Below are 10,152 nucleotides of genomic sequence, written 5' to 3'. Positions count from 1 at the left end.
TCAGTGCACCGACGTGTACGTCCCCACTGAGGCACTTACCCCGCAGCAGGAACCTCAGGGTGCCGACGATGGCGTCCCCGCCGAGGTTCTGCCCTGGATCCCTCAGCCTCAGTGCGCCGACGACGGCGTCCCCGCTGAGGTTCTGCCCTGGATTCCCGAGCCTCAGCGCGCCGATGACGACGTCCCAGCTGAGGTCCCCTTCAAGCCTGTTCCCGTCCCTCGGCGTGGTGAAGTCGCCCACACCGAGGCTCCAGCCCTCTCAGCTCCAGCCCTCTCAGCTCCAGCCCCGCGGCGTCACGTTGTTGGCGTCCGCGTTGAGGCCCAGCTACCAGCGCCACCGGAATCCCCTGGATCGTCCGGACCACCACCTGAGCCAGAGCCTCCGCAACAGCTGCCGTTTCCCGAGCTGCCGTTTCCCGAGCTGTCGTTTCCCGAGCTGCCGTTTCCCGAGCTGCCGTTTCCCGAGCTGCCGACTCCCGAGCAGCCGACTCCCGAGCAGCCGACTCCCGAGCAGCCGACTCCCGAGCAGCCGTCTCCGGAGGATCCTGAGCCACACTGCTACCGTGGCCCGAACCTCTGTGGCCGGCGGATTGGCCCGAACCTCCAGAGCCGTTGGAGTGGCCTGGACCTCCGGATGGGTTAGAGTTCCCGGACCCGCCTCCGCTCCCAGCAGATGATCCTGAGCCGCAGCAGCCGCTGCCTCCGTCTCCAGTGCAGCAGCAGCCGCTGCCTCCGTCTCCAGTGCAGCAGCAGCCGCTGCCTCCGTCTCCAGTGCAGCAGCAGCAGCAGCAGCAGCAGCAGCCGCTGCCTTCGTCTCCTGTGCCGCAGCAGCAGCAGCCACTGCCTTCGTCCCCAGCAGTACTGCAGCTGCCGCTGCCTTCGTCTCCAGAGCCGCAGCTGCCGCTGCCAGTCTCAGTCCCTCAGTCACCGGCGCCCTCGGCCCCTCAGTCTCCAGTTCCTCCGAAGAGGGAGCCGCAACCCGAGTTTCCTCAGCAGCCCGAGCCAGAGCTTCCTCAGCAGCCCGAGCCAGAGCCTCCTCAGCAGCCCGAGCCAGAGCCTCTTCAGCAGCCTCCAGACTTCCCAGAGCCGCTGCCGCAACACCCATCTCAGCTGCTGCCGCAGCCTCCAAGGTCAGTGCCGCAGCCGGGTCCTCTGGTGCTGCCTTTCAGGTCTTCGGCTCCAGAGCCTCTACGGCGGCCGTCTCAGCCGCCTCTGCCGCAGCTTCCCCGGCCGCCTCAGCAGCAAGAGCCACAGCAGCTTCCCCGGCCGTCTCAGCAGCAGCCTCCCCGGCCGTCTCAGCAGCAGCCTCCCCTGCATCTCCTCGGCCGCCATCTCCAGAGTCCCCGGAGCCGTCGCCGCCAATGCAGTGGCTACCTAAGTCTCCCGAACGGCCCCGGACCCTCGCCTGTCTCAGAGGCCGTCCTCCCGAACGGCTTCGGACCCACGCCTGCCTGCGAGGCCGTCCTCCGGAACGGCTTCGGACCCACGCTTGCCTGCGAGGCCGTCCTCCCGAACGGCTTCGGACCCACGCTTGCCTGCGAGGCCGTCCTCCCGAACGGCTTCGGACCCACGCTTGCCTGCGAGGCCGTCCTCCCGAACGGCTTCGGACCCACGCTTGCCTGCGAGGCCGTCCTCCCGAACGGCTTCGGACCCACGCTTGCCTGCGAGGCCGTCCTCCCGAACGGCTTCGGACCCACGCTTGCCTGCGAGGCCGTCCTCCCGAACGGCTTCGGATCCACGCTTGCCTGCGAGGTTGTCCACCCGAACTGCACCGGACCTTCGCCCGTCTCAGAGGCCGTCCTCCCGAACGGCCCCGGACCTTCGCCTGTTTCAGAGGCCGTCCTCCTGAACGGCCTCGGACCCATGCTTGCCTGCGGAGCCGTCCTCCCGAACGGCTCCGAATCTTCGCCTGCCTAATGTCCCAGGAGAGAATAAACGCTTCTGTTGTCCTGCATTTGGGTCCTCACCTTCTTCACACCACACCACCCACACCCCATGACAGGATCTTTTCTAAAAACGTCCCTCACTCACATTTTCGTCTCGTTTTTATTAGTCAACGAAAATGTCAATATATTTTTATTTAGTTTTCGTCCTCATCACTTAATTTTTTAGTTAACGTCTCGTTTTCGTCAGTGAAAACTTGTTGACGAAAATTATAACGAAAATACTTCGTCAACGAAATTAACACTGTGTTGAACAGAGGGTTTATTGCTGGTCTGTGATGTTAGACTGCATTAGTTTTAGCAAAGTTTACCTAATAAACTGCACACGTGATTGTTTTAACTTTAATTTTATTAACTTATGCTAAACTGCATAATCAGCATTGCTGTTTAACATGCATGTGATTATTAAATATTAATGCCCGCTTGGTTTTGTTTTGTTTTTTTTCTTTTGTCTTCATACAGATGCATGTGTGTGCCTGCGTGTGCTCCCCCAGTATTTCGGTTTTGCGTCTTGCTAGCCAAACTGGATTGCAGATATGCATGTGCAATTGGAGTCTTTTTTAGTCCAAACTGCATGGCCTCCAACTCATAGTGTATACCATATTCTATGCTTGTTTCTGAAACTATAATGTATTTGATAAAGTACAATCTATGTTTTTGAACATACCAGGTAATGCGCTGGACTTCACTAGTAAAGCTACGGGAATCCACACTGGGTTAATTACAGCTCCATACTCTGAGGTCCCTGCCACTGGGTTTGGTGTGAGTTGTGTTCTAAGAACCTCAGACGGAATAGTCTACTCCTCTGTTGCTGCCCCTGTTCCATCTACATATGCAATTACAACTCAGCCAGGCTCCATCTTTAGTACTACCTTAACACCTACATCAACAGTCCAAAACCAGTCATTGGCACATCAATATGGCTTCATTCCTACTACAGACACAGGACAGATAATTCCTTTTGACACAGGGCTACCTAAGGAGCTTCTACCCACAGCTTTGGCTGATATCATAACAGGCTATCCAGACATGTACTCAGACACCACGCTGGAAGCAATTGCTGCTTCCCTGGATGCATTAGCTTCTTCCCCGATATTCCCTGGGTTAGACAACACCAAGATGGCCCAGTACCAAATGGAGAGGGAATTTCTAGAGCTAGAGAAGCTTAAGCAACTCTGTCTAGCAGAGGAGCTGGAGTGGGAGAGGCAGGAGATCCAGCATTACCGTGAACAAGAGCAACTAATGGTCCAAAGGGAGCTTGAGGAGCTTCAGGCTTTGAAACAGCAGCTTCTCCTGCAACAAGAAGAAGAACACCATGCCCACATGGTGGCCCAGCAGGAGACCTATGCCCAGCAGAAAGAGCAGCTGCAGCAAATCCAACAGCTCCAACTACAACTCCAGCGACAGTTAGATGAGCACTATAGTACCACTGGTACCGCAGGAAACCTTTTAGAGGCTAAATATGCAGGGGTAGGAGACAGTGGCCAGTACTGGCCTGTCAAAGATGAGTCTACAACTCCGTCTACTGGGACACAGTTAGAAGAAAGTCAGGACCAGCTGAATTTAGTAAAGAAGCTTCAAGCTGATCAGGACACAGGGAAAAAAATAATTGATAGTGGAGTGCAGACAGATGATGAAGATTCAGCAGAGAAGCAGCATGTAGGAAGGAGAAAGAAGAATAAGAAAAATGTTGACAGCTCAGCACAGACTGATGATGAGGACCAAGATGAATGGGATGCGCCCACAAAAGCTCGGCGACGCTCTCGAAAACATAGCAGTGAAGGGAAACATGGGTCTAAAGTCTCTAGCATTGCTATCCAGACAGTGGCGGAGATATCTGTCCAGACTGACCACTCTGGAACCATCAAACGACCCAATGTCCAGATGGACACAAAGGTGGAAATCATAAAGCACATCTCAGCCCCAGAGAACTCTCAGAGAGGTGGTAGTCTGAGCTGTCAGACAGACTCTGACAGAAGGCATATACCCATTGAAGTGGGCTACAGCACACACTTATCAGCAGTCCCCTCTAAGTCTAAAACCTTCTACACCCCAGTCTCCCCCCTGTCCCCAGAAAAGTCACTTGGAGGCCAAAGAATGTTGACTGCTGACTCAACCAGATTTTCTTCTGGCCCTCGGCTATTAAAGGCTGGTCAGAAGTCTCTATCTGATCCTAAATCCCTTAGTCCTACCAGAGAAGACAGGATTGGCGGATACTATGCAGACAACTATTCTGTAAGTCATAGCAGAATATAAATGGGATAATAATAATACAGAACTGTCTCATCATTAGTGTTGATGATAATTACTGTACTGATTGCTTAAGAATGATGAAAATGCTTTAAATACAAAAATGATAGTGAAGTATGCAGTAAATTGCCAAATCATACGTGCTGTAATCATTATTCCATTGTTGTTATGGTCTAGGGCCGAGGCTCCCCCTCTGGTACAGGTAAGAAGGTAAAACGTACGCTACCAGACCCCCCTCCTGAGGATGACACTTTGACCGGACGCTCAGGCTATAGCACCAACTCTGCTCGACGGCGTCTTGCCCGCAGTACAACAATGGCCCGGGCAAAGATTTTGCAAGACATTGACAAGGAGCTTGATCTGGTGGAGAGAGAATCTTCAAAACTTCGCAAGAAACAGGCCGAACTAGATGAAGAGGAAAAGGAAATTGATGCCAAGCTACGGTAAGATCTTACAAATTTAACATCTACACAATTTAGGACAAGTTTTTGTTCAAACCTTGTGGTATTAATTCATTAGCAAATAATGTTGGTAATGCATTAGTATGTTGGAAACTAATTTTACCTGACATGATTGCATTCATCCTTCTCATGCAATTATTATTCCTAATTTATCTGCATGACTCCCCTCTTACCTCGATAGCTTATGGGCTAAAAGGCTGCCTTAACATCACTCAATGAGACCTCTCCACACTCACACATAGTAAAAGGTACTATTGTGTGAGAACCTGGAACATCATTTGCCTCTGGTTGTAACATTAATGGAATTGTTACTGCTTAAATTGTAAAACAATATGTACCCTTTTTTCCTATTAACCTAGGTACCTGGAGATGGGTATCAACCGGCGTAAGGAGGCCCTGCTGAAGGAGAGAGAAAAGAGAGAGAGGGCCTATCTCCAAGGGGTGGCAGAGGAAAGAGACTATATGTCAGACAGTGAGGTTAGCAACATCAGAGAGGCTAGGGGTGATGGCCTAGAGAGACCACGAACGGCACCCCAGTCTGAGTTTGACCAGTTCATTCCGCCACAGACAGAAGCTGATTCCCAGTACAACACGCTAACTAGTCCCTACTCGCACTATGCCCAGTATGGTCCCCAGACCCCAACCACCAGCCACTACACCCAGCAGAACCTATATCAGCAGCAGTCCCTTTACCACCAACAGGTGTCACCTTACTCAACCTTATCCCTCTCCCATGCCCAGGCTCAGCCTAGTAGCTACCAACACGCTCTGCTCTTGCAGCAGGGAAAGCAGCGACAGACCACCTTGTCTGATTTAGAGCCTAAAATCACCACGAACTATGAAGTGATACGTAACCAGCCTCTGCTCATTGTGCCAACCTCCTCAGAAAGTGGCTATGGGGTAGCTCACCTGGGGGGCAAATATGGCAACTTGGACTTGAGGCTGGGTCTAGAGGAGAGGAGCATGGCCTCTAGTCCCATGTCTAGTATTTCTGCTGATTCCTTCTATGCTGATATTGACCACCACAATGCCAGGAACTATGTGCTCATAGAGGATATAGGTGAGCTCACCAAGGCCTCAACAGGGCTGAGCAACACTGGCTTGGGTTCTGGTTTCAACCTGCCTGATAAGGAGTTGTCCAAGGCAGACAGACTACTCAGGGCAGCAGAAGTCAGGCGCACAGCAGAAGTAAGTCCCATATATGTAGGTTATCCTCTATTTTTTACCGTTATCATGTCCTCATCTACAGTACTTTACCTTTTAGTTTAGGTCTTGAATGTGCAGCTTCCATAAACACTGAGTATGAAACATTTGAGAGCATTGCTATATTGTTATTCCTATAATGCATATTTACTACCTGTTCAGGAAGCAGCAAAATGGAAGCTTTAGGTACTGGGTTGATACTGAACTAGTCACTGAAAAACAATTACAAATTTATGTAGACACAGTCCATCAGTCTGGCGATTTCTGTAAGTCACTGATCACTTATTCATGAAGTGCAGTACATGAATCATACATTATTATGTAAATTTACCTTACACTCTTAAAAATACTAGAAATACTAATATACTATTTTTCCCCTTTAGGTGGCAGATTTTCTAGGCTCATCTCGGCTTCAGGGTTATGGTAAGGCAGAAGATGACACTATGGAGGAGCCTTATGAACTAAAGCTACTGAAGCAACAGATCAAGCAGGAGTTCAGGCGAGGAACTGAGGGACTAGAACATTTAACAGGTCTGGGCCTGCCCCAGTATCTCCCGAGTGATAGCAGTTTTCGCCACTTCCCTAAAGGAGAGAAATATAGCATTAGTAGACTTACCCTTGAAAAACAGGCTGCAAAGCAACTCCCAGCAGCTGTGCTTTACCAGAAACAAATGAAGAACAAAAAGGCCCTAATAGACCCTAAGGCCATCACTAAATTTTCCCCAATTCAGGAGAATAGGGACCTAGAGCCTGACTATGGCAGCTACATGGGATCTGGGGCCTCCTCAGTGACCAATTTGGCTGCTAGGGCAAGGTTGCTTCAGGATGAGATTACATTTGGGCTAAGAAAGAACTTGTCTGAGCAGCAAAAATATCTGGGTTCCTCCCTAGGGGCCAACCTAGCTGGTTCTCTTAATCTTGGACAGTCCTTTGGACTGGGATCCACTATCAGGGCCACTGCCCAGGATGATGGCACCTATCCAAGCAGCAACCGTTCTCGACCTTCATCACGCCCCTCCTCTCGCCCCTCTTCTATCTATGGTTTGGATCTATCTATCAAACGGGACCTATCCAGTTCCTCACTCAGACTTAAAACAGAGGGAGAGGTCCTGGACGCAGCATTTGCCACTGCGGTGACCCGGGCAAAACCTACCAGTTTACCTATCAGCCAAAGCCGGGGCCGTATCCCCATTGTTGCTCAGAACTCTGAGGAGGAGAGCCCTCTGAGCCCAGTGGGGCAGCCTATGGGTATGGCTAGAGCCTCAGCTGGACCTCTCCCTCCCATTTCTGCTGACTCCAGAGACCAGTTTGGGTCTAGCCATTCCCTGCCAGAGGTACAGCAACACATGAGGGAGGAATCTCGGACACGTGGCTATGACCGAGACATCGCATTCATCATGGATGACATGCAAGGAGCCATGTCTGACAGCGAAGGTAAATGGAGCCAGAAACTGTTGCAGCAACTTGACTGTGTGGACCTTCTTGTCATGCATGCTAAAGCTGAGTGGTCTTGCTGACTTTGTGCATTAACTAATTTCTTTCTCAACCATCAGTACTCCAGATAATTGTTGTTGGATGTTTACTATATTTCTCTGTCACTGTAAATGTCAGATTGTTGCATGCTGTTTCCTTTCTATTTAATATCTTACTCACTTATACATAATACTCTTGGCCAGAGTTTATGTATGTGACTAATACGTTTGAGCCACATTTTTTCACTAATTTCATCAGCATGTGCTTTTAAATTTTGCAGTGGCTTTGCATCTTCACAATTAAATGCTCATCTTCACACCTAAAATTCAGATTTGCTAGGCACAGTCTATGGGCTTAAGCTTATTATATGTTTTTTAATCTTTAAAAGTAAGATAAGAAAAACTTGTAATATTTTTAGTTAGTTTTGTGTTACAAAAAAGCCTAAAATGAATATTGTGTAATTGTTAGCATAATTTATGTTAAAGTAGAAAAATCTGATATTTAATCATCTTCTCAAATGTTAAGTGCCTCATAAACACATGAGATGTAAACTGATATATGAGCTATAAATGCATAAAAAAGTATGTTTCCAAATGCTTGGTTATTGGCATTTAGAAAGTTTTACACTGTATAGAAGCTGTAGAAGCTGGAGAAACCTGTACACAGAGGTATGACAAGCAGTGTCTAGGGATCGCCTCTTTTTCTCACACACCAATCTGGAGAGCCAAATAGTGTCATGTGAGGTCCTCACCTCTGAAAGACATGTACTTAACTTTTCCAAGCAATGGTTGTGGAGAACAACTTGCAGCAGTAAATCTAAAGTAGGATAATACTGCTGAATCACGGTGCCCGATTTACTTAACTGTTCTGCAGGCGCAAACAAGACATTCATTTTGTCTAGCTGCCGGTTACTTGCATGTCAACAAAATACCTACCAATTTAAAGTAATCCAGTTTTATAAATGTTTACCCATACTACAGTGCAATCTTAGGAACTTCTGTGCTGTTATGTGTACAGTTAAAATTTACATTCAGCATCATATTACTGTCTCATTTGTATCTCATTTCGTTAACTGTATGTCTTTTAATTTTCTATATGTATCTGATTTTGCATCCTTGCATGTTGTGCAATACATGTTTGCCATTACCATTGTAATAAAGTGAATGTTTTCTGCTTATTGGTTGTTGCTGTGGATGTCTCTGTGAGATGTTCACGTCCCCTAGTGAGTGCTAGCAAATACTGACATGTGCCAACTCTTTCTACATAAGTGTTACATAATAGTAAGGTTCCATTAGGTCAGTGGTTCTCAAACCTTTTCCTGCCATTCCCCACTTAAGGCCGAACATAAAGTTTCAAGCCCCACTTCACCCCAAAAAATGACAATGAAATTTATTTGAAACTTAAATTTTTCAAATTTATTCACAATAACTTCTAAATAAATAATACAGAGTTGTGAATCCAAGACCCAGGTAGGTTTCATCGTATTTTCTTTTTGGCTGGCTTTTTACTTGATTTACCTTACTGTCTGTCGTGCTTTTGTCTGCTGGCGTGGAGTCGCCTGTTCTATTAGGGGTCCGTGTAACAAATTTATCCATTGTTATGCCCACTAATCATTGCGTCGCTGCGTGAGGGTTTGCTTATTGTTCCGCTACGATTAAGTGCCGGCGTTAAACATTTATTTCCCACACCATGGTTCCTCTTGTTTCCCTCTATTTGTGTTTTTTAATGACACGTTTCTTTGTATGTGGTTGTTTTATTTTGCATGTATGGTGTTTGTCAGTAAAGAAAATTATGAATTAGGATATACACAAAATTAGACTAATTTACTCCCGTTCGCTGCGCCCCTCCTGTCACGGCGTCGCACCCCCCACAGTTTGAGAATCACTGCATTAGGTTAAGAAATTGATTTCTGTAAGAATCAATATTCCAATGTCCTAAATGTTGATTATTCTTAAATAACTCTTTGTGTTAGACAGACATCAGGTAACACAATGTCAAAAGTAACAAATAATGTTTTGCAGATAATGCAGCATTGTTTCTGGGCCATTTAAAAAGTAGTTGAATTCTTGATAAGATGACAGTGTTTGTCCTGACCCCATGTAAGTGTCCATCAGTGGTTACAGCACTAAGTGAGTCCATGCAGACTTTGAACAGAGATGATGCCAGAATCTTTCATGAAAGTATCAGACTTATCAGACATCTTATGGTACCCTTGTTCTCATGACACTACTGTGACTCAATTTTTGCAGTTTTGATTGATGACTTTTTAAAATTTTTTTTTTTTTTTTACTAATCTTAAACTTCTGCTTGAAATTGTGAACTGTCTGACAGGCTAGTACTGTCAGACTTGCAGCGATTTCAAGCATGCATCTTAGATTGACTACTGCTTTTAGTGCATGTGTTAAAGTATAGTCACAGTCCAAATCTATACACATAGATTCTGTAGTTGGTTAGATTAATGAACATGTTGACGCATTTCTGAAAAAACATATAACTTTGTACCCCAGCTGGAGGCCCAAACTGGAATATAGAAGGTGAGCCAGCATCCCAGCTCCCATGTAGTTACATAGAGATGTACGCCTCCATGCCGCACTTCATGATTCTGAATGATTCACTTTCCTGGTTGATTTTTTAAAACATCCCAGACTCATTCTGGAATGACCCACATCTCAAAGGTATACGAAACATGTCATTTAGCAGATCTGTAGTAGCTGACATGTCAGATCCATTCTGAATGAAACCCATCTTAATGGTACTAGATATCGTTTATGTGTCCTTTATGTATACTGTAGTGACTTCAGTTATACATCATTCTGGAATGA

General features: G+C 47.1%; 1 protein-coding gene across 1 annotated transcript in view; it reads left to right on the top strand.

The window, feature by feature from the left end:
* Positions 1 to 10,152, top strand: part of pclob (piccolo presynaptic cytomatrix protein b) — a 52,992-nt gene that overhangs the window by 29,409 nt on the left and 13,431 nt on the right. The window contains exons 13-17 of the mRNA XM_026311242.1: positions 2,614 to 4,178; positions 4,371 to 4,636; positions 5,014 to 5,842; positions 6,241 to 7,291; positions 9,838 to 9,864. Of these exons, the coding sequence (XP_026167027.1) occupies positions 2,614 to 4,178; positions 4,371 to 4,636; positions 5,014 to 5,842; positions 6,241 to 7,291; positions 9,838 to 9,864 (3,738 nt within the window). The remainder of the gene's footprint in view (positions 1 to 2,613; positions 4,179 to 4,370; positions 4,637 to 5,013; positions 5,843 to 6,240; positions 7,292 to 9,837; positions 9,865 to 10,152) is intronic.

This window comes from Mastacembelus armatus, chromosome 6 (genome assembly GCF_900324485.2).
Source record: "Mastacembelus armatus chromosome 6, fMasArm1.2, whole genome shotgun sequence".
NCBI classification, from domain to species: domain Eukaryota; kingdom Metazoa; phylum Chordata; class Actinopteri; order Synbranchiformes; family Mastacembelidae; genus Mastacembelus; species Mastacembelus armatus.
The sequence above is the reverse complement of the archived record's forward strand: the minus strand, read 5'-3'. Positions and strand labels throughout refer to the sequence as shown.